The sequence below is a fragment of the Ovis aries genome, chromosome 13 (assembly GCF_016772045.2).
Source record: "Ovis aries strain OAR_USU_Benz2616 breed Rambouillet chromosome 13, ARS-UI_Ramb_v3.0, whole genome shotgun sequence".
Lineage (NCBI taxonomy): Eukaryota > Metazoa > Chordata > Mammalia > Artiodactyla > Bovidae > Ovis > Ovis aries.
Genome location: NC_056066.1, coordinates 65,847,743 through 65,874,830, shown reverse-complemented (window position 1 = coordinate 65,874,830; position 27,088 = coordinate 65,847,743). Strand labels below are relative to the sequence as shown.

The 27,088-nt window shown below is 51.3% G+C and overlaps 1 protein-coding gene across 3 annotated transcripts in view; it reads left to right on the top strand.

Moving 5' to 3' along the window:
• The window catches only part of MTCL2 (microtubule crosslinking factor 2), a 74,945-nt gene that overhangs the window by 16,491 nt on the left and 31,366 nt on the right, over window positions 1–27,088 (top strand). For all 3 annotated transcript variants that reach the window (XM_027977170.3, XM_027977169.3, XM_015099866.4), the window contains exons 2-5: window positions 4,661–4,885; window positions 11,911–12,069; window positions 24,282–24,344; window positions 25,002–26,186. In XM_027977170.3, coding sequence (XP_027832971.1) covers window positions 4,661–4,885; window positions 11,911–12,069; window positions 24,282–24,344; window positions 25,002–26,186 — 1,632 coding nt within the window. The remainder of the gene's footprint in view (window positions 1–4,660; window positions 4,886–11,910; window positions 12,070–24,281; window positions 24,345–25,001; window positions 26,187–27,088) is intronic.

The window sequence follows — 27,088 nt, the reverse complement described above, 5'->3', positions numbered from 1 at the left end:
TTTTAAAAAGAATTAGCTAATTAATATGGCTGCATCAGATCTTAGTTGGGGCACATGGGCTTTGTTGCTACACAGCATGTGCATCTTAGTTCCACGACTAGGGATTGAACCCACGTCCCCTGCATTGCAAGGAAGATTCTTAGTCCCTCTGGGAAACTTCTGAGCCTCAGTTTCCTCATCTGCAAAGTGGGAACATTTCCCCTACCTACCTCACAGGGCTGGTAAGGTCAGACTGTTGCGCATGTACTCTGCTTGGATTGGGCCTAGTAATCAGTGAGCTGTTTTTTATTTGAGGGCATGTCTGGACATGGGGGGCTGAAGATTTTATGGCAGAGGAAGGGCTGTGAGCCCTGTGAGGAGGAGACCTGGGGAGAGGCAGGGCTGGATTCCAGGGTAAGAAGTGTGAACCTAACACAGAAACCAGCAAGAATCAGGGAGGAGAGAGAAAGCTACCTATTTTTTCTTTTTTTTCAAGTTTTTCCTAATAAACATGTGTTACCTCTATGAAAGTGAAAGTGTTAAGTCACTCAGTCATGTCCGACTCTTTGTGACCCCATGAACTGTCCATGGAATTCTCCAGGCAAGAATACTGGAGTGGGTTGGGTTGCCATTCCCTTCTCCAGGGGATCTTCCCCACCCAGGGATCAAACTCGGGTCTCCTGCATTGTAGGCAGATACTTCACTATCTGAGCTACCAGGGAAGCCCATTACCTCTATAATCAGAGCAAAATTTTTTTTTTGCTGCACCGCACACTTTGCGGAATCTTAGTTCCCTGACCAGGGATCGAACTTGTGCCCCCTGCAGTGGAAGCAAGCAGTCTTAACCACTGGACTTCCAGGGAAGTCCTTCCTCAGCTTCTTTAGTCTGGCATTTCTGACAGGGGGTTGAGAATCAGGGGCCCCCAGGCTCTGAGGTAGGCACCTTTGGGCAGTGTGGCCGTTTTCTGTCTACCGTGGGGGATGAGGTTTGGGTTTCCCCACTGATACGGGGTGGGGGGTAGTCTCTGACAACCTTACTGAGTAGCCACAGGGCAGGCAGAGTCCAGTGGAGTTTGGCCCCTCTCTCCCCATTTCCGTGCTTTTGGGGTGAGGGGCTCAACCGGGTCACTGAGCTGTCTTTGAAGGGAAGGCTGAGCTCCCCACCCCCCTGGCGATTCCCTACCAGCTCCCTCCATTGGATCAGACAGCCCCTGGATGCAGGAGTCCCGGGGGGTGGAGCAGCTCCATGAGGGCTAAGGACCTCCGAGGAAAGCAGAGTTCTGCTCTTTGCCCCCTCCTCACGTCCCAGAAGCCTCTTCCCAGCCCCCACCTCAGACCCTGAAAGCTTAACCCCGGACTATGTCCCGCCTTCACCAGCTTCTGCTGCCCACATCCCAGCAGACCCAGCCATGCGGCCCACAAGCCAGCCTTTGTGGACTCACCCTCTCCTGTGGACCGTGCCAGGAGGGGCTGACTGCATTCTGCCTGCAGCTGGGACAAACCCCCATGGGCCCTGGGCCCCCCTTGGCTACCACGGAGAGATGGAGCTGGCATGAAAGCAACATCCTGCATTTTCAGAAATGGACTGTGGTGAAGGGCGAGCCTGGAGAGGCAGCTGCTCGTGTGAGAAAGACCATTCATTCATTCATTCACTTCTTCAATAGATGCTTACTGAGACCCTGTTCTCTGCCAGGCTCTGGGTTGGGGGAGCTTGTGTGCTGAGACACAGGACTCTTGCCCATTTAGGGAAAAAGACTGTAAGGAAACACCCTGCCTTAGGGTCACTCAGGGACCCCCATTTCCAGGGTTTCTGATTCAGTAGGTCTTGGTGAGGGTGTAAGAATTTCAAAGTTCCCTGATGTAGCCAACACTGCTGGTCCAGGGACCACACTTTGAGAAGCACTGTGATTCAGGACCAGGTGGAAGAATTTTGAGTGGTTTGTATCCTCTTTATTTTCTAAACTATTTCTGTGGTCATCATTTACTTTCATCAATAGAAAAATCAGTTATTTAAAAGGTTATTTTTTAAGTGGTCCTGCAAAATTGACTTCAGTGCACTGGATGTGGTCCTGTGATGAGAGGTGTCACCTCTTATGATCTAAACGTCACACATCTTTTTTAAAAAATCTCATTTATCTTTAATATTCTTTATTTATTTGGCTGAATGGCATCTTCGTGGCGGCATGTGGGATCTTTGTCGAGTCATGTGGGATGTCTCGTTGTGGTGCACGGGCTCCAAAGTGTGCAGGCTCAGTAGTTACGGCACGTGGGCTTAGTTGCTCCTCAGGGATCCTAGTTCCCTGACCAGGAGTTGAACCCACATCCTCTGCATTGCAAGGAGGATTCTTAACCCACTGGACCACCAGGGAAATCCCTAAATGTCATACATCTTTTAATGCAGCCGAGCATCATTAGTCCTGCACTTCCCTTTGGCTCTTCCTGAGCTTGGGGTCCACTCAGACCCCCACTTCCTCCTCATCAACATGTTCTATAAATGGTATGGTGAGGATTTGAACACAGGCCCATCTGGAGGCTGGTTTAGCTTGGATTTAGCCAACTGGCCCACACTTCCTGAGTGCCGTTTCCTTTATGCTTCCTTAATCTTGCCAGCTGAAATGCATGTGGACCCCTCACTTCCTCATTTCTTTAACTGGTGTGATCATTGACTGGGCCACTTCCTCCTTCTCCACGGATTAGTTATCTATTTTATATATAGTAGTTCAGTTTCTCTTTTTAGTCTACAGTCTTATTTAATGCGTTCAGCCACACGAAAGGTAGATCCTTTTCTTTGTGATTCGTCCACATCTGCTATTAGACATAGTGATCATTGGTTTCTTCTCCCGGGTCTCCCCGCTGCTACACTTTGTCTAATGATTGCTGCAGGTCGGTGTGTCTCCTTATGGTTGTTTGCCTAACCAGACATGACACTGTACACTCAGGATGTTGGGCCCTATGCTGGGTGTGGGGGATACAGCAAGGAGTGAGATAGACATGGGGAAACCCCCCGACCCTGCCCCTGGCACTCACAGTGTCTCTGGGAGATAGACTGTTAAATGAAGAATTACTGATGTGTTCATGTGGACAAAGGGGAAGTGAAGGACATCTGGGAGCTGATGTCAGAGGTGGTCAGGAGCTGCCTTGAGGAAGTGAGGTCACCCCCCTCAACCCAACCCCCTCCACTTAAAACCCAAGCTCAGATTCTTTTATTTTGGTGGTTCTCCTGGGTCTTCGTTGTTACGCACAGACTGTCGTCTCTAGTTGCAGTGCACGGCTTCTCACGGTGGCTGCTCCTGTTGCAGCGCACGGCTCAACAGCGCAGCGTCTTCAGTAGTTGTGACCCATGGGCTTAGTTGCCCCACGACATGTGGAATCTTGCCAGACCAGGGATCAAACCTCTGTCCTCTGCCTTGGCAAGCAGTTTGCCCAGCCTCACCTTTCCCCTGTAGCCCCCCTGGCCACTTTGCTGTGTCCTGATACACTGAGCTCTTTCCTGCCTTAGGGCCTTCACACACACTCCGCCCACCCCTCTGTCTCATGGGTGTTCCTTCCGCCTCAGCTCTAATGTCCCTTTAGGGGTGGCCTCCCCAGCCATGTCCTCTAACATAGCACGTTCCCCCATCACTCTATCATATTACCCACATGTTTTGTTTTGGGTTTTTTATCTTCATAACTCTGAACAGTATCTGAGGGGTTTTTTAATCTGTCCATTGACAGTGTGTCTAGCCAGTGAGACTTGGGGCTCCATACAGACGGTACAGAAAGGGCCACGTTCGTCTTGGTTGCCATGCTCCTTCCTCACTCCCCTGCTTGCACAGGGCCTGGTATGCAGTTGGTGCCCATAAATGCTTGTTGAATGAGCCCTTTTCTGCTTCCCCAGTGTATTAGCTTCCTGTTGCTGCTATAAGAAATTACCAGAACTTTAGTGGTTTGCAGCAATCCCAGATTATCATCTTACAATTCTGAAGATCAGAAGTCTAAAAACCAAGGTGTTGGCAGGACTCCATCCCTGTAAAGGCTCTGGCGAGAGTCCATTCCCTAGAGGCTGCCTGCCTCCACTGGCCCTCGGCCCTTTCTCCACCTTCAGCATACATCACCCCAACTTCTACCACATCACTTATTCCTGCTCTGATCGCTTTGCCTCCCGCTTTTTTCTTTTTTTAAAATTTTTATGCATTTATTTGGCTGCTCGAAGTCTTAGTTGAGGCACACTGGTTCTTCAGTCATCATTACAGCATGCACGATGTATCTTTATTTTAGTTGCAGCACGCGAACTCTTAGCTGAGGCATGTGGGATCTAACTCCTTGACCACAGATCAAACCTGGCCCTCCTGCATTGCGAGCATGGAGTCTTAGCCACTGGACTACCAGGGAAGTCCCATACCTCCCTCTTATATGGATGCTTGTGATTACATTAGGTCCACCCAGAAAATCCATGATAATCTCCCAATCTCAAGATCCTTAATTTAGTTAGATCTGTACAGTCCCTTTGCCATGTAAGGTGACATATTCAGATTCTGGGAATTAGGATGTGGGCACTTGGGGGGGTTCATTGTGCAGACTACCACTCTCAGACCCCCCCTCCTCCGAGGGGTGCCTAGGACAGTGTCAAGTATGGGTTGTGCTCAAGCACTCTGGCCACTGCCACAGGGCCCAGCGACCTGACCTCTCGTTCCCTCTGCAGGATGAGATCGAGGAGCTGCGGGCAGAGATGCTGGAGATGCGGGACGTCTATATGGAAGAGGATGTGTATCAGCTGCAGGAGCTGCGGCAGCAGCTGGACCAGGCCAGCAAGACCTGTCGCATCCTGCAGTACCGGCTGCGCAAAGCTGAGCGCCGCAGCCTCCGGGCTGCCCAGACCGGCCAGGTGGACGGCGAGCTCATCCGTGGCCTGGAGCAAGACGTCAAGGTGAGCCTGGGCCCCTCCCCAGTCCTCAGAGGTGCCCCTGCTGGGCAGGGTGGCGGGGAGGGTCCTGAGCCCGAGTGGGCCTTGGTCAGCTCACTCCTTGTGTGTCCCTTGGGCAAGTTCCATCATCTCTATGCATGTCAGCATCCTCATCTGTAAACGGGGATCCCTGATGAACTGATAGGCCATCAATATGAATCCTCCCAACAGCAGCTGTCGTGTGAGTCACAGCCACACACCTGGTGCTGGGCTCCATGTTGTCTCTACGCAGTTCTGTGGAAGTTTTCTTTCTTATGCTGAAGGAGAGTAGTGAAGGTCTGGAATTGGATGAGGCTGGTTTATATCTTGGCCCCAATATGCCCTAATTTTATGGTTTTGAGCAAGTCATCTGTGTTTCAGTTTCCTCATCTGTAAAATGGGTGTAACAGCAGCCCATGCCTCACAGGGCTTTATGAGATGAGATGAGATCAGGTAGGTAAGAGGTCACCGTGTTAGCTACTATTGTTATTCCCATTTTTCTGGATGAGAAAAATGAGGCTCAGGGAAAGGAAATACCTCTCCAAGGTCACAGGACCCACTGTGTAGCTGGCAGAGCGCACGCTCATCAGCCTCCCATGCTGGCTGCCTGACCTCACTGTCCTCGGCCTCAGGGAGCCAAAGGATGGCCTGCGGTCTGGCGTGGGGAAGAGTCTGCCTTACCTGACTGTGTGAGCCCAGGTCTGGGGACTGAGAAATCTGGGGGACCTCTGAGCCGAGGGTTGAGGCACAAGAAAGAGTGTAGGAGGAAGAGGGCCCCTCTAAGGGAGTGAAGAGTGAACACCAGCCCCAACCTGGACTTGGCATCTCCCATTGTCTTGCACGAGCCAGGTGCATCAGGTCTGCTGATGACGAAACAGAGCTCAGAAAGGTTATATCTCCAAGTCCAAAGTGCACCAGGGACCTCCTTGATGGCCCAGTGGCTAAGACTCTGCACTCCCCAAGCTGGGGGCCTGGTTCAATCCTGCACGCCACAACTGAACATCTGGCAGACTGCAACAAAGATCGAAGATCCACGTGCCACAACTGAGACCGAAAGCTGCCAAATAACTAAATACAAATACTTTTTAAAAAATCAAGAATGAAGTGCTCCTCGCTATCTGAGAAGGCAGCTTCTGGGATAAAGTTACAAAAATATTCAAATTCCCAGCACCGGATTGAGAGGGTGGCGGGTGAAGGAGAGCCCTAGAGGCTTAGAGGAATCTGAGTTTGGGTCCAGGTAGTTGGGGCTTTCAGGCAGAGACCCAGAAAAGTCAGCCTTAGATGAGGAAGGCAGGGAGGAAGGCTGGAACTGGGAGCAGACTGGCTGGGTGGCTGGTGCCTCCATGGGAGGAGCCGGGAGCAGCTGGTGTGTGTGCAGAGTGTGAGCGGGGAGGCCCCTGGAGTCTGGGCAGGGGGGAGCGGGCCCCTTCTGTTGAGATTTGAACCAGCCAATCAGCAATCAGCTTGCCCCTTCCCTCCCTCCTCTCCCTGAGCCTGCAGCTGGGGCGCTGAGCTCATCCATGCCGGCCTGGACTGGACAGCTCTGGCTGCCTCCCTCAGTCCCATGTGCTGGGGACGTTCTGGGGTGTTTCTCGGAGGTTCTCAGAATGCTGACTTCCCTGGTATTGCCTGGGAGGGCTTGATGGACTTAAGTGTGGGGAGGACTGCTTGCTGTCTGGAAGGGACGCTCTGATTTCTCAGCCAGCAAGAGCAGACTGGCATGGGGCCACTTCTTGGGATCTCAGTTTCCTCTTCTCTTAAATGGCGGGCTTAGAGCAGCTGAATCTTCAGGGCTTTAGCAGCTCCAGTGGTTTTAGCAAGCAGGTGGACTATCGGTGTGGGTGCTGTGAAAGAAACCTCAGGCCTTGGTCCTCCCTCTCCCCCTGCGCCCCCAGGCTCTCTCACTCTTTGCTGGTTCTCACAGTTGGCAGGACCCCACAGAATCTCGGCTGGAATGTTGTCCATCATGAGGAGGGCAGAGGTGGGCGCAGAGACCTGCTCTGCTGCTTGGTTGCCCTGTGGCTTTGGGAGAGCTGCTTTGCAGCCTGAGCCTCAGTTTCCCCGTGTGGAAAATGGGGGTGCAGCAAGTCTCTACGTGGAGAGAATTTTGTGAGGATAAAATGAAATAGTGCAAGTAAAGAGCGTGCTGAGTGCAGGCGCTAGCTCAGGACACTCCCCCAGCAAATAAGTAAATGTTGGTTGGGGTGTTACTGTTATTGTTCAGGAGAAAAACTTAAAGGTGGGATGAATGGCTTGGCCAGGGCGAGGAAGTGGGTGAAATCTCAGCCTCCCTGGATGGATAAGTATAGCCTGGAGGTTTGTTTACCATGCAGATTCCCAGGCCCCAGCCTCAGGGGCTGGGATCCTGTGGGAGGGTATCAGGTTCCAGGAATCAGGGATGAAAATTCCCACCTGAAGAGACCCTTGTAGGGGGCCCCAGGAGATACCAGTAAAACATTTCTTAGAAGCAGTTGCTGGAGAAAATGTTTTGGCTTTGGGTTTACTTCCTGGTGACTTGAGCAGGTTTCTTTCTCTTTTTGTGCCTCAGTTTTCTCATCTGTACAATGGGGGTGACATTCCCACCCTCCCTGGGTTCTTGGGAGCGTGTAGCCACACTGAGTCCACATGCTGCCTGGACATGGGATGTTCCTCAGTGAGGGCTCCCAGCCCCTGCCCTGAGGATTCAGTGTGACAGAGACGCCTTAAAGCCTTAGGCTTAGGAGCCAAGGGGCCGATGAGCGAGCTGACGGTGGCCTGGAGGCTGCCAGTTGCATTTGGCAGGAGCCAGGCCCCAGCGCTGTAAACAGTGACCTCATGGCTGAGAGCATTTGTTTGTGCTTTGGGGATTTGCCCTGGTTTCCGGAAGCTGCAGCTGCTTCGCCTCCTGTAGTATCTCAGTCTCCCCAACTTGGGGATAGTTGGGAGGGTCGTGAGGGGATCACATGAAATAGGCAGGTGGGGCCCTTTGAGCCCCTGATGCTGTGAGCACATGTTGTGCTTTAAAAAAAAAAAAAATATATATATATATATATATATATATATATTTAGTTTTTGGCTATGTTGGGTCTCAGTTACATGGGATCTTCCTTGTAACTCCCATGGGGATCTTGGCACATGGGATCTTCCTTGGGATGCATAGGCTCTATAGTTGTGCCTTAATGGGTGGGATCTTATTTCCCTGACCAGGGAGAGAACCTGCATCCCTTGCATTGGAAGGCAGATTCTCAACCACTGGACTACCAGGGAAGTCCCTGTGCTTATTATTAATACTTTTATTACCGATATTAACACAATGTGTTTTCAAGTTTCAGGCCAACAGCAGGCTCAGACTGAGAGCAAAACTCCAGAGCTGACCCACCTGATTTCAAATCTGGTTCTGTAGCTTCCTAGTGTGTGATCTTGGACAAGTGACCTTTTCTTTCTGAGCCCCAGAATGGGGATGATAAAGTACTTCCTGAGGGTTGAAAGGCACGTGGTGTGCGCTCAGGGAGTGGCCTGATTCTGCCTGCTTACCTGTGGGAGCCAGGGAGCCAAGGGCCACTGAGACTCAGAGAGGGGAAGGGACAGGCCATGGCAGCAAGGCTCCCGCCCTCTAGACGTGTGCTCTCTGTTGCTGTGGGCCTTCATCAGGGGCACCGGGCTCTGTGGGGATCTGAGATTTGTCCACACTGGAATTCTGTAAGCTACCTGGCACTAGGCCTTCTTTACAAGGCACCCCTGGGGATAGAGAGCAGATGGAGAAGGGGTTTCCTGGCGAAGGGGACAGAAGGCAGCTGGGGACTCAGGGAAGGGATGAAATCCGCAGAGTCACTCATGGACCCCAGAAGATCCAGGAATCCACACTGATCATGCCTTCTTGGTGGGGAGTGGGTCACCTGGTTACCAGGTTGAGGCCTTGGTGGGAATGGAGTGGACCCCAGGTGGAGAGGAGCTTGCCCAGGTGGGAGTGTAGTTGGGAGAGGAGCCCTGGGTCCCCCCCAGCAGTTGGTCCCTCAACCCTAGTCAGGGACACAGCCCCCTCTGGACATTTGAGGGTGTGGGTGGTTGGGGGGTGCATCCCCAGCCAAGTTGGCCAGGTGCAGCTCCCCGTGTGTCAGTTACTCACTCCTTCATTGCCTACCACCCATTTTGCTTGTTGGAGTCTCAGATCTGTTTGTTCATCCAACAAGCACTTATTAGGCACTTAGTATATGCCAGACTCTGCACTGCTACCAGGATAGAGAGATATGAAGGAGTCCAGACATGGCCTGGATTCTGGACCTCGGTGCTCCACCACTCCTGCCTCCTGGGGGCTAAGCAGATGGATGAGTGAGTGAATGAATGAATGAAGTATTCATCAGGACAGGGGCTCGCTGGGTGACCTCACAGCCTAAAACTTGGGACCGGAGCCAGAAGCCTGGGGCTGAATACCTCTAGCAGAAATACTGACCCTAAACTCAAGAGTGAAGCTATGAGATGTTGGACCAAGTTGGATACAATCAGTGCGCAGAGGTGAAGCGGTAATTTTAACACTGCAGTACAAATTCATTATTCTTTTTTTGGCCACACCATGTGGCATGTGGGATCCCTGACCAGGGATCGAATCTGTGTCTGCTGCATTGGAAGCTTGGAATCTGAACCACTGTACCACCCAAAAAGTCCCCCAAATCATTGTACTTTTGAGTACCTGCTATGTTTCAGCCATCAGCCCGAGCCCTGTGTTGTTTATTCCCCACGGCAGCCTTTATGACAAGGCGCTGCCATCCCCTTCTACCGATGAGCAAACCGAGACTTCAGATGGTTAAAAAAACTCCTGTCCTGGGTCACACACCCAGGGAGGGCTGAAATTAGGCTTGAAGCCAGTTTTGCCACCTGCAACGTCTTTGTTCTGCTGGTGAGAAATTGCTCACCCCACTTTGTGGAGGGGCAAGGTTTTGGGGGCCTAGAGAGACTGTGGAAGGAGCCTGGTGGGCCGGCTTCTGGCCGCCCTTAGAGATCTTCAAGGGTGGAGAGAGGCAGTGGGCAACGGAGGGAGGAGAGAGAGGGAGTGCTGAATTTCCTCTCTGGCTGTTGTTTTTCCTGGCCTGCCTTGCGCACTGCCAAGGGGTCTGTGCTGAGCTGGGCCTGGGCCCAGGCAGAAGGCAGAGCCAGGGAGGGCCCTCTTCCCTTCCGGCGGGGAGGAGGTGCCACGGTCATTTCCGAGATTGGCAGGCCCGAGGCGCTGGGCTGTCTGCCTCATTTATCCTTCTTGCTGGCAAAAGTCCTCATACCCCTTGTGGAGTCCTGGCCACACGGCCCTTCAGCCAAAGCCCCTGAGGTCCCCCCAGCTCGGCCCACACTATCTCTGTTAGCAGGTCATTTGCGCTCTGAGCCTCTTATTTCCTTGCCGGCAAAATGGGGGCAGAATTGGGGTGAAGACGGGTGAATCTGGCCCACAGCAGGTATCAACACATGCCGGTGCTCAGTCCTCTCAGGGGCTCAGAAGGGCCTCCCTCGGGACTTCCCCGGTGGTCCAGTGGCTAAGACTCCATGCTGCTAGTGCAGGGGCTCCGGGTTTGACCCCTGGTCAGGGAACAAGTCCTGCATGCGGCAGCGAAGACCTGGAACAGCTAAAACACAAGAATATGAAAGAAGAGAAAGAAGGCCTTCCTCATTGCCAGAGACCTCTTCTTACCCTTTCTCCCCCACCATCAGGGGATAGGACAGGGGGTGTCCTCAAAGAAATGGAGCGTTGTTGCTGCAGAGCCCTGGAGTCGGTGACCTGGGGTTTGTGGCTCTGTCAGCTCCTCCCGGAGGGATGACCTGGACGGCTGCCCAGCCTCTGTCATTTGGGGCATGTTCTGTATCCCAGACAATTGGAAATAGGCCTCGGGGGCTGTGTCACACTGTGACCCCCAGCAAGCCATGCCCTCTCTCGACTCAGCCTCTCCCAGCAGCCGCCACCACTCACCCAGTACTCACTGTGCAGGCCCTGGGCCAAGCCTTTGGTGCAGCAGCTGATTCAGGCCTCCTGTGTGCCCGTGAGGTTGTGCGATTATTATTGCACCCGTTTTGTAGAGAAGGAGACAGAGGCAGAGTAGAGAAATGATTTGCTCAGGAATATCTGCTGGTCACTGGCAGAGAAAAAATGGGGTTCAAAGGGCTTTACGGGAGCCTATCTTGCTCTGGGTTTCCCCTCTATGTATTATTATTTTTTTAAATTTATTTGGCTGTGCTGGGTCTTAGTTGCAGCATGCAGGATCTCTTTAGCTGTGGCATGGGAACTCTTAGTTCAGTGTGTGGAATCTTGTTCCCTGACTAAGGGTTGACTCTGGGCCCCCTGCTTTGGGAGCGTGGAGTCTTAGCCACTGGACCACCAGGGAAGCCCCTCCCCTCTCTTTAAAGTGAGCTTCTGGGCCTTCCCTGATGGTCCAGTGGCTGGGACTCCGCCTGCCGGTGCAGGGGACTCGGGTCCAATCCCTGGTCAGGGAGGATTCCACACGTCGCAGGAGCCCAAGAGGCACATCTGCGGAAGCCCGTGTACCTGGAGCCCGTGCTCTGCAAGAGCAGCCCATGACCGCAGCTGGAGAGCAGCCCCTGGTTTCCTCAGCTGGAGAGCGCGCGCACTGAAGGCCTCGGGCAGCCAAGACTAAATAAGTACATTCACATGTACGTAAACAAAAATGAGCTTCCGGTCCTGCCGTTGGCTCTTGAGAGAACTGGGCGAGAAGGTGGATGGGAGAGGCTTTTGGAAGCATTAAAAGATCCAGATAAATGTAAAGGCACTGCTAAGGATAGACAGGGCCTCTCACTTTCTAGGGGCTGGACTGTAATGTGAACACAGGAAGCATAGGGTTCCTGGGTTTGGGTTTTGGTTCTCCCACTTCCTGGCTGTGTGACCCTTGTTGAGTTACTTGACCTTTCTGTGCCTCAGTTTCTTCCTCTTTAAGTGGGGGTGATAAGAGTAACTGCCTGCCCTGGGGTTGCTCTGTGGCCAAGGTGGGATGGCCCTCAGCCTGCTCACACGCTGCTTGTCACTCGCCTTTGCTCAGGTCTCCAAAGACATCTCAGTGCGGCTGCACAAGGAGCTGGAGGCGGTGGAGAAGAAACGGGCGAGGCTGGAAGAGGAGAATGAGGAGCTTCGGCAGCGGCTTATTGAGACTGAGCTGGCCAAGCAGGTGCTGCAGACAGAGCTGGAGCGGCCGAGAGAGGTGAGGGTCCTGTTCTACCTGGCATGTGGTGGCCCCACCCCAGCCAGTGTCTCTGAACCTCTGCTCTGCACTCTTAGGCCATCCTGGCAGAGCTGTCTATTCATTCACTGGTCCAGCACGTGCTCCCTGAGCACCTCCTGGGAGAACTGTGTGCTGGACACCAAGGACACAGTGGTGCTTGAGAGACACCTGGCTCCTGGCCTCCAGGAGCCCAGAGGCCAATGAAGGAGACAGCTATTCATCAGAGGAGCACAACTGGGTGGGAGATTCGCTGAGAAAACATGCAGCAATGCCCAGCCTAGAGCCCAGCCCTCTGCGCCTCAGTCTCATCATCTATAAAATGGGATAGTAATACTTCCGAGTCATCAGAAGGACTAAGTGGGATACATTTTATGGATGTGCTTTAGGGACGGCCAGGCGCTGCCACTTGGTATAAAGTCACTGCTGGGGCTGGCCTCTGACTGGTGTCTCAGCACATTTTTAGGACACAGCTGCTTCTTGAATGTGACTCCAGGCACCAGGCTCTCTGTCTTTGCTCAGGAGCGCCCCTCCCACCTGGCAGCCCGTTCTTCCTCCTGCCGTATGTTAGGTGTACAACATGTTAAGCACCATGCCAGACACTTTCTATAATAGGCCCAATGAACTTGTGATTGTACCCATTTTATGGATGGGAAAATGGCCCCGAGGGAGGGAGGAATATCCTCCAGGTCAAGTAGGGCCCACTGGGGTGCACTGATTGGGAACCACCAGCAGAGGCGATGCCTAAGGGCTGGAATCTTCCAGAAGCCAGCGCTCTGTGTCCCAGGCAGCCCGGTTGCCTTCTGGCCCCAGCTGGGCCTCAGCTGTCTCACTGCTCCTGAGGCATCCTAGGATCGAATGTTGTGCTGGGGCACAGGCCTCATCTTCCCGGGGACAGGCATTCCAGCGTTCCAGGACACACCATGGCCCCGAGGCCAGAGCAGTCCTTCAGCTGCCCTTCCCGCTGGGTGTGTTGGTGTGATGTGCCAAAGGCTTCTCAGAGAGGAGAGGGAGGTATGTGCTGCTCAGGGCTTCCCAGGGTGGGGTGGGGGCCCCCTTCCCTCAGGCAGCCTCCTGTCCCCCATGACCTGGCCTGGCCTGGTGCCACAGGGCGCCGTCTCCACACATCTCATTGTTGCCACCCTTCATAGTGAAAAGGAGAGACCGTTTCAGAAAGTGCCTTGGAGGTCAGGCTGTTCCCATTGTAAAAGAGGGGAAAAGGTTGGATGCATGAGACAGAGTGCTCAGGGCTGGTGCACTAGGATGACCCAGAGGGATGCGATGGGGAGGGAGGTGGGAGGTGGGTTCAGGATGGGGAACACATGTATACCCATGGCTGATTCATGTCAGTGTATGGCAAAAACCACTACGATACTGTAAAGTAATTAGCTTCCAATTAAAATAAATAAATTAAAAAGAAAAAAAGAGGGGAAAAGGAGGCCCAGGGAGGGAGAGCTTGCCTGAGGTCACCCAGCCTTTCCTTGGCTGAGATGTGGCTGAGACCCTGAAGCCACCTCCGCTTTCTAAGCCTCAGTTTCCTCCTCTGTGACTTCAGGATAGTAACAGTACCTAGCTTACGAGGTTCATGATCAGTCATAAGATTCATAACCAGAGAACACTATGAAGAAGTTAGAATAAGGTAATATGGTAGTTCCTGAAAAAATTAAACACAGAGTCACCAAATAAGCCAATTCTACTTCTGGGTATATACCCAAAAGAATTGAAAATAGGGACATGGACAGATATTGGTACCCCCATATTCATAGCAGACCTCCCTTGTGGCTCAGTTGTAAAGAACCCCCCCTGCCAAGCAGGAGACCCAGGTTCGATCCCTGGGTTAGAAAGATCCCCTAGAGAAGGAAATGGCAACCCACTCAGTATTCTTGCCAGGAGAATTCCATGAACAGAGGTGCCTGGTGGGCTGCAGTCCCTGGGGTCGCAAAGAGTCAGACAGGACTGAGCACCTAAACAACAACGGCATTCATAGCAGCATTATTCACAGTAGCCAGAAGGTATAAGCAACCGACATGTCCATCAATGAGCAAAGAAATACGTAGTATGTACTTACATTGTATGTGTAATCCTAAGAAGGAATGTGATTCTAACACAGGCTACAATGTGGGTGAAGCTCGAGGACATTGTGCTCGATGAAATAAGCCAAACACGACAGGACAAGTATTGTATGATTCCACTCGGATGAGATACTGAGAGTAGTCAGATTCATAGAAACAGAAGTAGGTTGGAGGCTATCAGAACCTGGAGGGGGGAGGGTGTGGGGAGTTATTGGTTACTACATACAGCATTTCAGTTTGGGGTGATGATAAAGTTCTGGAGGTGAGAGGTGCTTATACCATTGGATTGCACACTTGTAAGTGGTTTAAAATGGCAGATTTTATGTTACGTATATTTTACGATCATAAAAGGAAAACATGGTTAAAATGGTAAATTTTATATTAGGTATACTTTCCCATGGTTTTTTGTTTTTGTTTTTTTCTTTCTTAAAGGTAGATACATATGCACTAATGTGGAAAGATTTCTAAGGTACATTGTTAAGCACAAAAAGGAAATGATAGAACCATCATTGTATGTTGTGCAATCTCGCTAATCATTTTGGAGACCTGTACAGAACAAACTGGTTTTGAAGCATATGTGTCTATGTGCAAAAATGCATAGCCTGGAGGAAAATCTGGAGAAAAACCCGCCGAACTCAGGTGTTAGAAGTGGTGGGAGTGGGGTAGAGAGTGACCTTTGCTTTTTACTATATGACTGCTGTAGTTAGGGGTGTTTCTTAGGCAGGGCATGGTCATTATTAGTGAAATTTTAAATAAAGTCAAGCATGTTAAGAGTCCTTTGTGGGGCCTGGCACACAGTAGACGCTCAAGAAACACTGGTTCACTTCCTACTTATTTATTTGGCTACAGCAGGTCTTAGTCGCGTCATGCGGGATCTTTTGTTGTGACGCATGCACTCTCTAGTTGTGGTGGACGGGCTTAGTTGCCCCGCAACATGTGGGATCTTTGTTCCCCCACCAGGAATCGAACCCGCGTCCCCTGCATTGCAAGGTGGATCCTTAACCACTGGACCTCCGGGGAAGTCCCTCACTTCCTCTTGAAGGTGACATCAGCAGGGTTGGTTTAGCCTTCCCTGATGTCCCTTGGAGTCTTAGGATCTGGGCAGGGAGGCGCGGCCCTGTGTTTATTGGCTGATTGCCCTCTCCCCCCTCCTTCTCTTTCCTGATATGGTTGCTATGGAGACAGGGGTCCCTTAGCAATTCTGCCAGAGCTGCTCTAGTCCCATCATTGAGATCTGCCTTTGCCATCATGACAGGTTGCTGTGGCGATGCTGTCACCCGACTGGGAACAGGAGCCCTTGGCCTGAGCTGATGTGGTTGCTATGGAGATGGCACTTCGCTGGAGAGAAGGGAGGGTGGCCTGCCCAGCCGTGTTCGGCAGTGACACTGTTGCCAGCTGGATTGCAGCTCAAAAATCGTAATAGCAGCCCCCCAATGCCAATCCAGTATCACTCCCCTTCTTTGTATTTTAGGCAGAAAGCCAATATCAATGTTGATGGGATTTATTATAATGTAGCTGCTATGTCTGAGCGCTTACTCTGTACCAGGCGCTGCACTAAGCATTTTATGACTGTCTTCACATGGTGTAGCCAACAGCCTCCCAGGGTACATAGTGATTTTTGTCCCCATTTTATTTTGTTTTCTTTCTAGCCATGCTGTGAGGCTTGTGGGATCTTGGTTCTCCCACCCAGGATTGAACCCGGGCCCTTGGCAGTGAAAACTCCGAGTCTTAACCCTGGACATCCAGGGGATTCCCATTTTGTCCATGTTTTATAGATGGTACTCCTCTTGGCAATTGTTTAATTGCAATATAGTCTACATACCATAAGAGTCAGCATTTTATGTGTTTATTTTGGCTTGTGGGATCTTAGCTCTGTGACCAGAGATTGAACCCAGGCTCTTGGCAGTAAAAGTGTGGAGTCCTAACTGCTGGACCACCAGGGGAAAATTCACCATTTTCAAGTGTACAATTCCATGGGTTTTAATATATTCATAATGGTGTGCAACCATCACCGTTATCTAATTCTAGAGCATTCTGTTGTCAACAGTCACTGCCCACTGCCCCCTCCCTCCAGCCCGTGGCAACCTCTCACGTGTGAGAGTGTGAGTGGCGTAGAGACTCTCTGTCTCTATGGTTTTGCCTGTTGTGGACATTCCATCCAGATGGAATCATGCAACGTGATCTTTTGTGACTGACTTTTTTCACTTAGTATCATGTTTTCAAGGTCTATGTTGAGACAGGTGTCAGTACTTCATCCCTTTTCATGGCCATATAATAAGCCTTTGTATGGAGAGACCACAGTTTGTCCCTTCATCAGTTGATGGATATCGGGGTTGTTTCCACTTTGGGGGCTGTTATGTACTAATGCTGCTGTGAACCCTTGTGTACAGGTTTTCGGGTGGACACGTTTTCAGTTCTCTTGGGTGTATACCTGGAGTGGACTTGCTGTATGTAGATGGGATAGGAGAAAGGACTCTGCATCTTTCAAAGGCACGCTGACTCTCATGGCAATGCCCCTGTGCTCCTTACCCCATCCAGGGGCCTTCCCGGAACCCTGCTGTGTTTCAGGACCTCTGAAGGGGCTGCTTACTCCAGTGAGGACCTCCTTCTCTGGCCCGGGCTTCTTGGCCTGATTCCCACTCTTATGGGGTAAGAAGGGCATCAGTTCACCTGGGTTCCCGTCTCCGTCTGCTGGATTCATCATCTCGTGCAGCCCTGCTATGGCCTGTGTGCTGCAGGACAAACTTGAACTTGGAGTCACATGGGCCTGGGTTTGAATCCTGGCTTTGCCACTTATTGGCAAGTAACTGTAGCACTGGGCAAATCGTGTAACCTTTCTAGTGCTCAGTTTGTTCATTTATAAAATGGGGCTATGAATCCCTGCTTCTTAGAGGTATTTGTGAGAACTGATCAAGACAAAGCAGGTAAGGACTTGATCAATGCTGGTTGTTGGTATTGCATCAGCACCCTGACAACCTCTATGGTGGCTGTGGTCCCAAAGAAGTATTTCCCTTAATCTAATAACTATGCTTCTGGCACATGCCTGGCAATCCAGTGGTTAGTTCTCCACTTCCAATGCAGGGGTGCAGGTTTGATCCCTGGTCAGGAAGCTACAATCCCACAGGCCACAAGGCGTAGCCAAAACATAAAATTTAAAAAATAAGTCATAAGTAAATATGCTTCTGCTGCCTCTAGCAAGAAGCTCTCCATATCAGGCTGCCAGTTGCCCACAGAAGGAGCAGTTAAGTTGCAAGACTGCGCTTGCAGTTGGCGGCATCTGTCCCAGTGATTTGATCTGGGACCCTTGTCAAACCACTCTCTGTTTCCTCCTCCCCAGTGGTCTCCCCCAGCCAGGAACCACACCCACTCTCTAGCTTCTTCAGCCAAGAATGCCTCAGTCTTTGAGATGCACCCTAACCCAGATCCCCCTCCACCACCACCACCACCACTCCGGAGGAAATTTCATCCACACAGCACAGTCTGTGTTTTCAGGAGACCTTTCCAAACATCCCCTCTAAACTGGGTGAAAATCTACCCAACTGTTTTGGCAGAAGGCTCATTTTATTCCTTGAAGGTTGGTCTTTGTTTCCTGGCAGGATGGAGGGTGTTAGCAGGCAGGGGGCTGCTGCAGTTGTGTTCGGCAGCCTCTCCAGGGCAGGCTGAGGGGCGCGGGCACCATCCTGGTCTCCCCAAGAAGGGAGAGAAGGGCAAGTGGGGACAGAGCTCCTGCTGCTACTAGGAGCCGTAAGACCAACGATGCTTAGAGGCGCCACCCTGGCTGCCCAGAGGCAGCCTTGTGCGTTGCTCTGTGGGTGGGGAAGCCCCCTGCTGCTTGCCAGCCAAGGAGTGTGCCCTTGGGGTCCGGTAATGTGACTGGCATTCCTGTGGGTGCTCAGGCGTTGTCCTGCCCCGTCCCGCCCCATCCCACCCTCCAAGGCTCAGGAACAGAATGTCTGCCCCCGGGGGCTCCACAAAGGGGCTCTGACGGCCCTGGCTCCCTGGAGGGAGTCCCGCCTGACCAGCTGCTGCCTTGCAGAGGGGAGGAAGGTCTTTGTGCTCTGTGAGCCTGCCTTGTTTTCCCTCCAGAGCCTCAGAGCACTGTGGGAGCCCACGTGGCTGAGATGGGGTTGGGGCAAGGTCCGTTCCGTCCAGAAAAGACTGGAGCCACTCTGGTCCTGAAAAGGTTTCCTGCTTCAGCCCCTCTTCTCTGCCCACCGCCTGCACTTTCTTTCTTTTTTAAAAAAAATTATTTTTATTTATTTGGCTGCACTGGGTCTAAGTTGCAGCATGTGGGATCTTTACCTGTGGCTTGTGGGATCTAGTTCCCTGACCAGGGATTGAACCCGGGCCCCCTGCATTGGGAACCTGGAATCTTAGCCACTGGACCACCAGGGAAGTCTTGCCCTCCCTTTCTGGTGGGCACTCAGAGCTCCCCCTCTGCCTATTGAAAAGGCATTCATGACTTTCCTCGGGGAAAGTACGTTAAAAAAAACAACAAAATAAAACCCTTTACTGTAACTTTCTCCTTCCACCTGACAGTTAACATATGCTTAGTAGAGAAAGACTACAAAATACAAGGAAGCCATAAGGAGAAAAAGTTTCACCTGTAGCCCACTATTCAGAGGGAATTCCTCTGAGTAATTACCAGATTACTATTTGGGTCGGAGTTCTTTCCAGTCTGTTGTATTTCCCGTATGTTTTTCTATGTGTGTGCACACATATTGAAATGTACATATGCATTTGTTTTGACTAGAAAAGTAATACAAGGTCAGTGAAACAAAAATTTCATTACAAAAACGCATAAATGCATGCCTAGCATACCTCTAAGGCTGGACACGGCAGACTCTGGTTGCCTTGGTTGCCTGGGGTGAAACAGCCGGTTAATGGGTTCACTGTATTCCCTGATGCTGGGAAAGATCGAAGGCGGGAAGAGGAGGGGACGACAGAGGATGGCATTACCGACTCAATGGATATGAGTTTGAGGAAACTCCGAGAGTTGGTGATGGGAGGCCTGGCGTACTACGGTCCATGGGGTTGCAAAGAGTCGGACACGACTGAGCAGCTAAAGTGAACTGAACTGTATTCCCTTTTGGATTTTTTTGAAGTTAAATGAATGTGAGTATGCTCTTCAAAATACAAGAAATGATAAAAACCATATATAAAAGAAGAAAGCTTCCCCTAACCACTTCCCTCAATTCGATGCCTCATTCAGCCTAACCCATGATTTGTTTTAGTTTGTGCCTTTTCAGGCCTTTCTCTGTGCTTTCCAGTGTATAGTTTTTTCTGTATGTACTTTTCAAAATAAAGATGGGATTATGTTATAAGCACAGTTTCTGTAACATACATGATAATGTAGCATGAACACAGGCTGTCTTTTTAAATGCTGGATGTTTGGGGGTTTTCTTCTGCTTAAGGTGCTCATTATAAAAATCAAAGATCACAGAGCCAAGTAAACATAGGAAGGAAAGAAAGTCTAAAAGAACACCATCTATTTCAGTATTTTAAACACAGAGCCAGAGGTCTAGAAGGAGCTCCAGCCAACCTTTGGCCGTGGTCACCCTCAGGAGAATGGGTGGAGGTATAAACAGGGGGACTCCTGCTTTGTCAGCATAGTATAGGTTTACAGTGAGAATATAGCTTTATGTATTAATTTACTTTAAAAAAATTATGTAATTTTTAAAAACCTTTAAAGAGAAAACTCTGGTGGACTATGTCTTCGCTCCTCTCAAAAACACGTGGGGGAAGAAAGGTGAAAAGTGCAGCTTCTCTGTACTCTCCTTGTTTTCAGCTGGGTGTATATTCTTTAAATCATATCCCCCCACCAGGCACACGCACACATGTATACCCACATGCACACACACACGAGTCTTGTTTTTATAAAGATGGTAACACGTTCTAGTTTTTTAAAAATAATTTTATTTCTGTATTTATTTTTGGCTGTGCTGGGTCTTTGTTGGCACTTGGGCTTTGCTCTAGTTGTGGCAAGCGGGGGCTCCTCTCTAGTTGTGGTGCGTGGGCTTCTCATTCCAGCGGCTTCTCTTGTTGCAGAGCACAGGCTCTAGTGTGTGCGGGCTTCAGCAGCTGCGGCATGTGGGCTCCGTAGTTGCAGCTCCTCGGCTGTAGAGCCCAGCCTCGATGGTTCTGGTGCAGCCACTTCGTTGCCCCACGGCTTGTGGGATCTTCCCAGATCAGGGATCAAACCTGTGTCTCCTGCATAGGGAGGTGGGTTCTTATCCACTGAGCCATCAGGGAAGCCCGCCTCTGCTGCTGCTGCTGCTAAGTCGCTTCAGTCGTGTCCGACTCTGTGCGACCCCCAGAGACGGCAACCCACCAGGCTCCCCCGTCCCTGGGATTCTCCAGGCAAGAACACTGGCGTGGGTTGCCATTTCCTTCTCCAATGTCCCCCTCTAGGTTGTCTTAAATAACAGCTTTCTTGAGATATAATTCATTTACCATAAAGGTTGTCTTTTTAAAAGGGTAGAGTTCAGTGGTTTTTAGAGTACTCAGAGTTGCACAGCCATCACGGCTAATTCCAGAACATCTTCATCGCCCTGGAAAGAAACCTCAAGCCATCAAGTCACTCCCCACTCCCTCTCCCTCCCTGGCAACCACGAATCTACTTTTGGCCTTTGTGGATTTGCGTCTTCTGGACTTCCATTCTGTAAATGGAATCATATGCGATGTGTCCTCTTGTGACAGGCTTCCTTCACTCAGCACAGTGTTTCAAGCGTGTTGTAACATCAATCAAGACTTCATTCTTTCCCATGGCTGACTAATATTCCCCCGGGCGGATATTCCATGTTTTATTATCCATTCATCAGTTGGTGGACATTTATGTTGCAGGTTTTGTTTTACAGTTTCCTTCCTTCTGTCTCAGAGTTTATCATGTCAGTGAATTTCACTCTCCCACTGCCCTTTTTAATGACTTTAGGTTTTATATCATCTCAGTCCTTTATATGTGATGGCTGGGACCTCTCAGTGCCTCCGGGAACCCCTGGCTCCCTTCCTCCAAGAAGTCTGCAGTAGTCATTTAATCTGTAGCTCAGTTTTGTAGATGATGGAGTGGAGTTTCTGGGAGAGGAAGTGGTTCACCCAGGCGTCCCACCTGAGTTCCCGCACCCACCCATCAGCTTGTGATGTGAAAGTGAAAGTGTTTTATGCTCAGTTCTGTCCGACTCTTTGCGACCCCATGGACTATAGCCCGCCAGGCTCCTCTGTCCATGGGATTTTCCAGGCAAGAACACTGGAGTGGGTGGCCATTTCCTTCTCCAGGGGATCTTCCTGACGCAGGGACCAAACCCGGGTCTCCCGCATTGCAGGCAGATTCTTTCCTATCTGAGCTACCAGGGAAGCCCAATACGCTTGTGATAGGCAGGCCCAGATCTGCAACCCTGACCACTTGACTCCAGAGCCCCCACCTCACCACTGCGGGAGGGGGTCTCTCTCTGAGCATCCCCTTCCCAGATCTCTTTTGTGGGAGGAGCTCTTTGGTGGAAAGACTTGTTTGGTGACCCTCACCGCCTTCCCTACTCTTACCTCCTAGCTTTTGAAAGATTCCCCCATCAGCCCTTCTCAAATACTGCCTTCCTGCTCTTGGGACCCAGCGTCTGAAATATCAGCCTCTGCCTTCCTGCCTCATTTACATTTCAAAAGGTCTCTTTAGGATTTGATTGGGCTCTAAGATAAACTTAAGAGCCTATCTCGGGTTCATCTTCCTCCTTAGCTCTGTAGTTCTAACCTTAGCTGCACATTAGAATCACCTGGGAAGCTATTTAAAAATACTGATGCCTGGGACCTACTCAGACCAATGATGTGGGAATCTCTGGGGCTGGGATCTTGGGTATCACTTTTTAAAATTTCCCCTAGGTAATTCTGATTTGCCCCCAGGTTGAGAGCCACTGTGCTGAGTCCACTCTGGTTTCTGTTGAAGAAGGTACATTTTCTCTTTCCAGGTTTTTGGAGCTAGAACAAGAGTTCTGTCCAGAACTGGTCCCAGGTCAGCTCTGGTTTTGCTGTGGGACCTTTCTCTTGCCTTCAGTAAAGAGAAGGTTCTCACCTCCAGGGGTGGGGTGTGAGAGGTGGCGGACAGGAAGCACATGTATTCAAACTACTTGGAAGCATGCACAGAGATTACCTGCCCGACTTAAAAAGTCAAATGCAACCCAAAAGTGGTTTTATACTCCACTAAGTGAAATACTCACTTCTCTCAAGGGAAGACGTGTTCAGTGGACTCATGCCTTTGAGTGACTTTTTTAAACGCTGAGAAACTTCAGAAAAGATGATTGTAACAATTCCTCAAATTCCCCTCTATAGAACTTGTGCCATTTTGCGTTCTTGCCACTGATATTGAGTGTTCCTGTTTTTCCATCGCTTCATCAATAGAATGTGTTGTCAGATGTTTGGATTTTTGCCAATCTGATAGGTGAGAAATTGTATCTCAGTGTAGTTTTAATTTGCATTTCTCTTCCATGAATAGGGTGAGCATCTCCCTATGGTTGGAGCCATTTACCCTTCTTTGCCTGTGAACTGGTTTTCTTCTCTAGCTCATTTCTCTGTAGGTTTGTTGGACTTTATCTTGTGACTCTTTTTATATATTTAGGATATTAACCATTTGTCTGTCATACACTACAAATATTTTTTCCCAGTCATTTATATTTTTACTTTTCTTAGAGCATTTCTTTGCCCCGGGTAGAATTTGCTTATCTAATCAAATGTATCAATTTCTTCCCCTATTGCTTGTGTATTTTTGTGTGTGTGTGTTTTTTTTTTTTTTTTTTTTTGCCTCATTGCGCAGCCTGTAAGATCCTAGTTCCCCCAACCAGGGATAGAACCCTTGCCCCCTGCACTGGGAGCATGGAGTCTTAACCACTGGACCACCAGGAAAATCCCTGCTTCTGTGTTTTTGAATCATGATGATTATCAGAGCCTTACTTTGCTTTAATCTGCACGAAAACCTACCATTTACATTGTAAAAAAAATAATCAGTTCCCCATCATTTCTAAGCCTCTTATATAATTATGATTTGTTTTACCATATTCATTTTGTTTATTAATGTGTGTTAGTTGCTCAGTTGTGTCCGACTGTTTGCGACCCCATGGACTGTAGCCAGGCTTCTCTTTCCATGGAATTCTCCAGGCAAAACTGGAGCAGGTTACCGTTCCCTTCTCCAGGGGATCTTCCTGACCCAGGGATGACAGCCTGGTCTGCCACATTGCAGGCAGCTTCTTTACCATCTGAGCCACCAGGGAAGCCACCTAGAGTTCCATGTAAAAGTGATATCGTATAGTATTTGTCTTTCCCTGTCTGACTTATTTCATCTAATGTAAGAGAAATATTACTGTTTATTAATATCCACTCTGAATTAAAGTTCTCACTACAATGCCAGTTCCTTGAGCTCAGGATTCCCCCTGAGATGGAGATTTGCATGCAGAGGCTTATGGAAGTGTCCTCCTGGAATAACGCCATCAGAGATGGAGGCAGCAGGAGAAGCTGAGTTGGAGAGCATTCATACTCGTGGCCTCAGCTGATCCCGTGGGGAGCTCTGGAGCTGGTGTGGGAAGAGGGCATGGACTAGTCATTGAATGTGGCTTCCCCCCCATTGCCCCCTCGCCCCCACAGGGAGGGCACAAGACCTTGGATGAGGTGGTTGCCCTCAGCCAGTGACCATCGCTGGAAGGGGGACTAGAGGAATGTTCTAGTACTAAGGGGAAGATCTGGGCATAACACTCCAATATCCCCCTGGGTACCCTATCTGTCCCCTTACTCTGCCTGGCACATGATGGGTGCTCAGGGAGTCTTTGGTGAATGAATGAAAGACAAACAAGAATGGAAACCCAGATTTTCCAGGTCTTGGGCTCAAGCCAATTAGATCACAATTCCGGGGTGGGAGAGAGGGGAGGAACCCTGGGCAGGTGAACCTGGCTCTCCGTTTGCAGTCACTGGGTGGTCTTAAGGCTCCTCTAACTCAGCAGTTGGCGCTGCTCGAGGCTGGCCATGGCTGGGCTGGGCTGGCTGGGGAGGGGAGGGGAGGGTTCTCAGCGGAACCCTGGCTGCTGTGACTGCTCTTGGATGAGCATCACCCTTGTGAGCTTTCAGCTCAATTTATTTTTAATCCTCATCCAGCACTCCTTGAAGAAAAGAGGAACGCGCTCCCTGGGGAAGACCGACAAGAAGCCTTCAGTGCAGGTACTTCTGGTCAGCCTCCACAGCCGCAGGCGGCATAACCCAAGCGGCAGGTTTTAGTCTGAAGGCCCCTGGCTTAACAAGTGGCCCGAGGAGTCCCCAGAGGTGTCCACCCCTCCCCTGTTTCTACTCCGTCCTCCCCTTGTTCATTTTCTTCGCTTTGATGCCAGCTTTACTTCTCCAAACTACACCCTGAACCCATGGTTCTCACATGGTCTGCTCTGTATAGTGCTGTCTGTAGCACAGGTCAGGCACAGAATACAGTTAGTCTCGAGTGGTTCTGGATGATCAGGGTGTCAGGCACTTTTTCTGTATTGTCTCCTTTCATTTTCTTCATGGTCTGTTGGGGGCAGTGTTATTGCCCCATTTTACAGATGAGAAAACTGCAGTAGCAATGGTAGTAGTACTAGCAGCAACAGTCACCCTGACAGAATGTCACTTACTCCAGGAAGCCCTCCTGGATTCCTCAGGCTGCTATATGTGTGCCCCATTTGTGTACTGCGCCCACCTCTCTGCCTCCCCTCTGGACCCCCAGTGCTTAAGCGTCAAGACTCTGTTCCCAACACCCAGTAGTTAGAGTTCCCCGAAACGGTGTGGCTGAGCCTCCCAGCACTAACTTTCCTGGCTCCTGCCTGTTCCCTGTTCCCCCTCCGGCCCCAGGAGGACAGCGCGGACCTGAAGTGCCAGCTGCACTTTGCGAAGGAAGAGTCGGCGCTCATGTGCAAGAAGCTCACCAAGCTGGCCAAGGAGAACGACGGCATGAAGGAGGAGCTGCTCAAGTACCGCTCGCTCTACGGGGACCTAGACGGCGCCCTGTCGGCGGAGGAGCTGGCGGATGCCCCCCACTCGCGGGAGACGGAGCTCAAGGTGCATCTGAAGCTGGTGGAGGAGGAAGCCAACCTGCTGAGCCGCCGCATCGTGGAGCTGGAGGTGGAGAACCGCGGCCTGCGGGCCGAGATGGACGACATGAAGGATCACGGCGGCGGCTGCGGGGGCCCAGAGGCCCGCCTGGCCTTCTCCGCGCTGGGCGGTGGCGAGTGCGGGGAGAGCCTAGCCGAGCTGCGTCGACACCTGCAGTTCGTGGAGGAGGAAGCCGAGCTGCTGCGGCGCTCCTCCGCCGAACTGGAGGATCAGAACAAGCTGCTGCTGAGCGAGCTGGCCAAGTACCGCTCGGAGCACGAGCTGGACGTGACGCTGTCGGAGGACAGCTGCTCGGTGCTCAGCGAGCCCTCGCAGGAGGAGCTGGCGGCCGCCAAGCTGCAGATCGGCGAACTTAGCGGCAAGGTCAAGAAGCTGCAGTATGAGAACCGCGTGCTCCTCTCCAACCTCCAGCGGTGTGACCTGGCCTCCTGCCAGAGCACGCGGCCCATGCTGGAGACGGACGCCGAGGCTGGCGACTCCGCCCAGTGCGTGCCAGCTTCCCTGGCCGAGGCCCCGGGGCCCACGGCCACTCGGCTCTGCCGGGCCCGGGAGGCCGAGGCCCTGCCGGGGCTGCGGGAGCAGGCCGTCCTGGTCAGCAAGGCCATCGACGTCCTGGTGGCCGACGCCAACGGCTTCTCTGCCGGCCTGCGCCCCTATCTGGACAACGAGTGCGTCGACTTCCGGCTGCTTGAGGCCCCAGACAACAACAGCGAGGGCCCCAGGGACGCCAAGCTGATGCACGCTCTCCTGGTGCGGCTGAGCCTGTTCCAGCAAGAGCTCAACGCCTTCACGAGGAAGGCGGACTCGGTGCTCGGGGGCCCCGTCAAGGAGCCTCCGGAGCCCTTCTCCACACTGCCTGCCTTGAGCTCCCAGGGTCCCTCCAAGGAGATTCTTCTGGCCAAAGACCTTGGCTCAGACTTCCAGGTAAGAGGTCCCAATCAAGGGCCCTATTGCTTCCCCCCCCCCCCCCCCCCCCCCACCCGGCCGCACTGTGCAGCAGGCAAAACTTCTCTGATCAGAGATCGAACCCACGCCCCCTGCAATGGATGCGTGCAAAGTCTTAACCACTGGCTGTGCTGTGCTAAGTCGCTTCAGTCATGCCCGACCCTGTGCAACCCCATGGACTGTGGCCCGCCAGGCTCCTCTGTCCCTGGGATTCTCCAGGCAAGAATACTGGAGTGGGTTGCCAGGGCCTCCTCCAGGGCATCTTCCCAACCCAGGAATCGAACTGGCCTCTAAGTCTCCTGCATTGGCAGGCTGGTTCTTCACCACTAGCACCACTGGGAAGCCCCTTAACCACTGGACCACCGGGAACTCCCCCGTAACTTTTTATATATTTGTGTATATACACACACACACACACATATATAAACCTTTTACTGAACCATATCATACAGAGAAGCACACAAAACACAAATGGACAGCTTAATGAATTTTCCCAAGGTGAGCACACCCATGTCATTATCGAGATGACAAGAACCCCAGCAGCCCCTCCACAGGTCCCCTTTTAGCCACTGTCCCCACTCCCAAGGGTAACCCTTCTCTCAATTCAGTTCTGTCTTTGAACTTTGCATAAGTTGAATCACACAGAACACACTCACCTGTGCCTGACTTCTTTCACTCACCATTAAGTTTGCTGTCTCAGGTAGAAGTAGTTCCGAGTATTCTCCTGACCGGGTATGACCTCATGGAGTGACTATACCACAGTTCCTTTAGTCATTGACCATTGATAGATACAGGCTCCTCTGTCCATGGGCTTCTCCAGGCAAGCATACTGGAGTGGGTTGCCATGCCTTCCTCCAGGGGATCTTTCCCACCTGAGTCTC